Source organism: Geospiza fortis, unplaced genomic scaffold (genome assembly GCF_000277835.1).
Source record: "Geospiza fortis unplaced genomic scaffold, GeoFor_1.0 scaffold172, whole genome shotgun sequence".
In the NCBI taxonomy this organism is placed as follows: domain Eukaryota; kingdom Metazoa; phylum Chordata; class Aves; order Passeriformes; family Thraupidae; genus Geospiza; species Geospiza fortis.
Genome location: NW_005054309.1, coordinates 3,430,844 through 3,432,829, shown reverse-complemented (window position 1 = coordinate 3,432,829; position 1,986 = coordinate 3,430,844). Strand labels below are relative to the sequence as shown.

General features: G+C 40.0%; 1 protein-coding gene across 2 annotated transcripts in view; it reads left to right on the top strand.

The window, feature by feature from the left end:
• The window catches only part of ABCC5 (ATP binding cassette subfamily C member 5), a 42,909-nt gene that overhangs the window by 23,615 nt on the left and 17,308 nt on the right, over window positions 1-1,986 (top strand). For both annotated transcript variants that reach the window (XM_005418980.2, XM_031055516.1), the window contains exons 10-12: window positions 169-519; window positions 750-757; window positions 1,981-1,986. The exon at window positions 1,981-1,986 is cut by the window's right edge and continues 73 nt beyond it. In XM_005418980.2, the coding sequence (XP_005419037.1) occupies window positions 169-519; window positions 750-757; window positions 1,981-1,986 (365 nt within the window). The remainder of the gene's footprint in view (window positions 1-168; window positions 520-749; window positions 758-1,980) is intronic.

Here is a 1,986-nt window from a genome sequence, read left to right as displayed (position 1 = left end):
ACCACTTAGCAGACCTGGAGTTAGTTTACACTAATGAGCCACCTTTTGCTCTTCAGCTTCCTCCTACTATATAGCCTGATGTGTTTTGCTGCGTGAGTGTGCCGTAGGCTTGTCTCCCAGTCTTGATCAGGTGTCTCATCTTTACACCTCTCTCACAACTCCTATCAGAGTTTATTTCTAATGGAAGAGGTTCATATGATAAAGAAAAAACCAGCCAATCCTCACACCGCGATAGAGGTGAAAAATGCTACCTTGGCTTGGGACTTCTCCCACGCCAGCGTCCAGAGCTCACCAAAGTTGACCCCCAAAGTGAAAAAAGACAAGAAAGTGACCAAGAACAAGAAAGAGAAAATGAAGCTACAGAATGAGGGACAGCAAGCTGTGCTGGCAGAGCAGAAGGGCCATCTTCTAGTGGACAGTGATGACCATCACAGCCCTGAAGAGGAGCACAAAATCATCCACCTGGTCAGCCTTCGGCTTCAGAGGACTCTGTACAACATTGACTTGGAGATAGAAAAGGTAAGAGGAAATTAAAGGAGAAAATCTGAGCTTTTCAATGGCCTCATTATAGCTGCCCCCTGGAACAGAGCTGTGTGCTGTTTCATTTTGCATGAAATGGAGCATATTGCTTTTGTGCACTCCTGTAATATCCATGGCAACTGCAGTATCCAGGATGCAGTGTCTGATCTTGCTGTAAACAGCTGTGCCATTTTAGCAGCTACATCTTTGCAAACAGCCTGTGAAACAAGGGCAAGCTGTATAGCTTCCACATCCAGCTGAGGGGTTTGCAGCTCCTAGGAGAGTGTGTGAGCCATTGAGCTCAGAGAATCTGCAGGGCACCAGGTGCCAGTGGGCTGCTGGTGAATAGTGTGTTCCTGCAGTGGTTTGATAATTTTGCAGTTTGATCTGTGTTCTGGGCGAACATTTTAGGTGATTAGGTGTTCCAATGGAGCATAATAGTGCTTTTCATTGAAAAATGTGCAATTTTCTTCCTTGAGAATTTTTGTACAGGTGGATGCAGGTTTTCAAGAATTGTAGAAGCATTTGGAGCTATTGCTCCAAGGTGGGTGAAAGCATGTAAGGTGTCAAAGAAAAAGCATTGAACTTAAAACATGACATTATCTACACATTCAAAAGCTTTGCAATCTGGCAGTTGGATGTTGTAATAATGGGATCCATATATTTATGAAGATATTAATGGTTAAATTGTCTTATGTAGTTATACAAATAGAGGGATAGTTTAAACTATTTTAAACAGTAAAAATACATATATTTTAAACTCTAGGGGAGAATGCATATAGTTTAAAAAATTGCCTCAAACAGGAGTGCAGTTACTTGAAAATGTAAAGGCTGGTTTTGTCTCAGAAGTCAAAAAAAAGCTGGTTTTGTCTTTATCTGCTGTCAAGAGAAGGCCAGCAATGTGTTCCACAAGTGTCTATATACCTTTCTTGTTCACTTTACATTTTTTGCAAAAGGAATAAAAATACTTTCAATAAATTAATTGTTTAATATGGGTATTAACCCACTAATTCTATTGCAGAGATTCTTCAAAGGGACTAAATTCTAGTATTTTCTTGGTATATGTTCTCTAGCAAATTGAATCTAATTGGCAAGGAGTTCAACTGGACCCATATATGCTAAATTCTCTTTTCTTTCAGACTTTTCCTCTTTCCTTATCACTCTCCAAAGCATCTTGATGCATTCAGTTCAGGCAGGCCTTGGTGCTTTTGGTTTATTGATCCTCTGGGCCTGTAACCCTAGTAAGAAGGAGGCTGATCTTCAAACACCTTTATTTTTGCTTGTAGAGTTGATTTCAGTTTTATTTCATTGTGGGATTGTGTTCACTGTATACAATTTGAGTGTTAAGGTGCTGACTCTTGCTTTGTCTGTTATGTCACTTCAGAGCTGTCATTTATATCCAACTGTCTTCTCAGAGGTACTAAACGTAGTCTGAATTCTGAAAGGGATGATGAATTTAAGAAATGA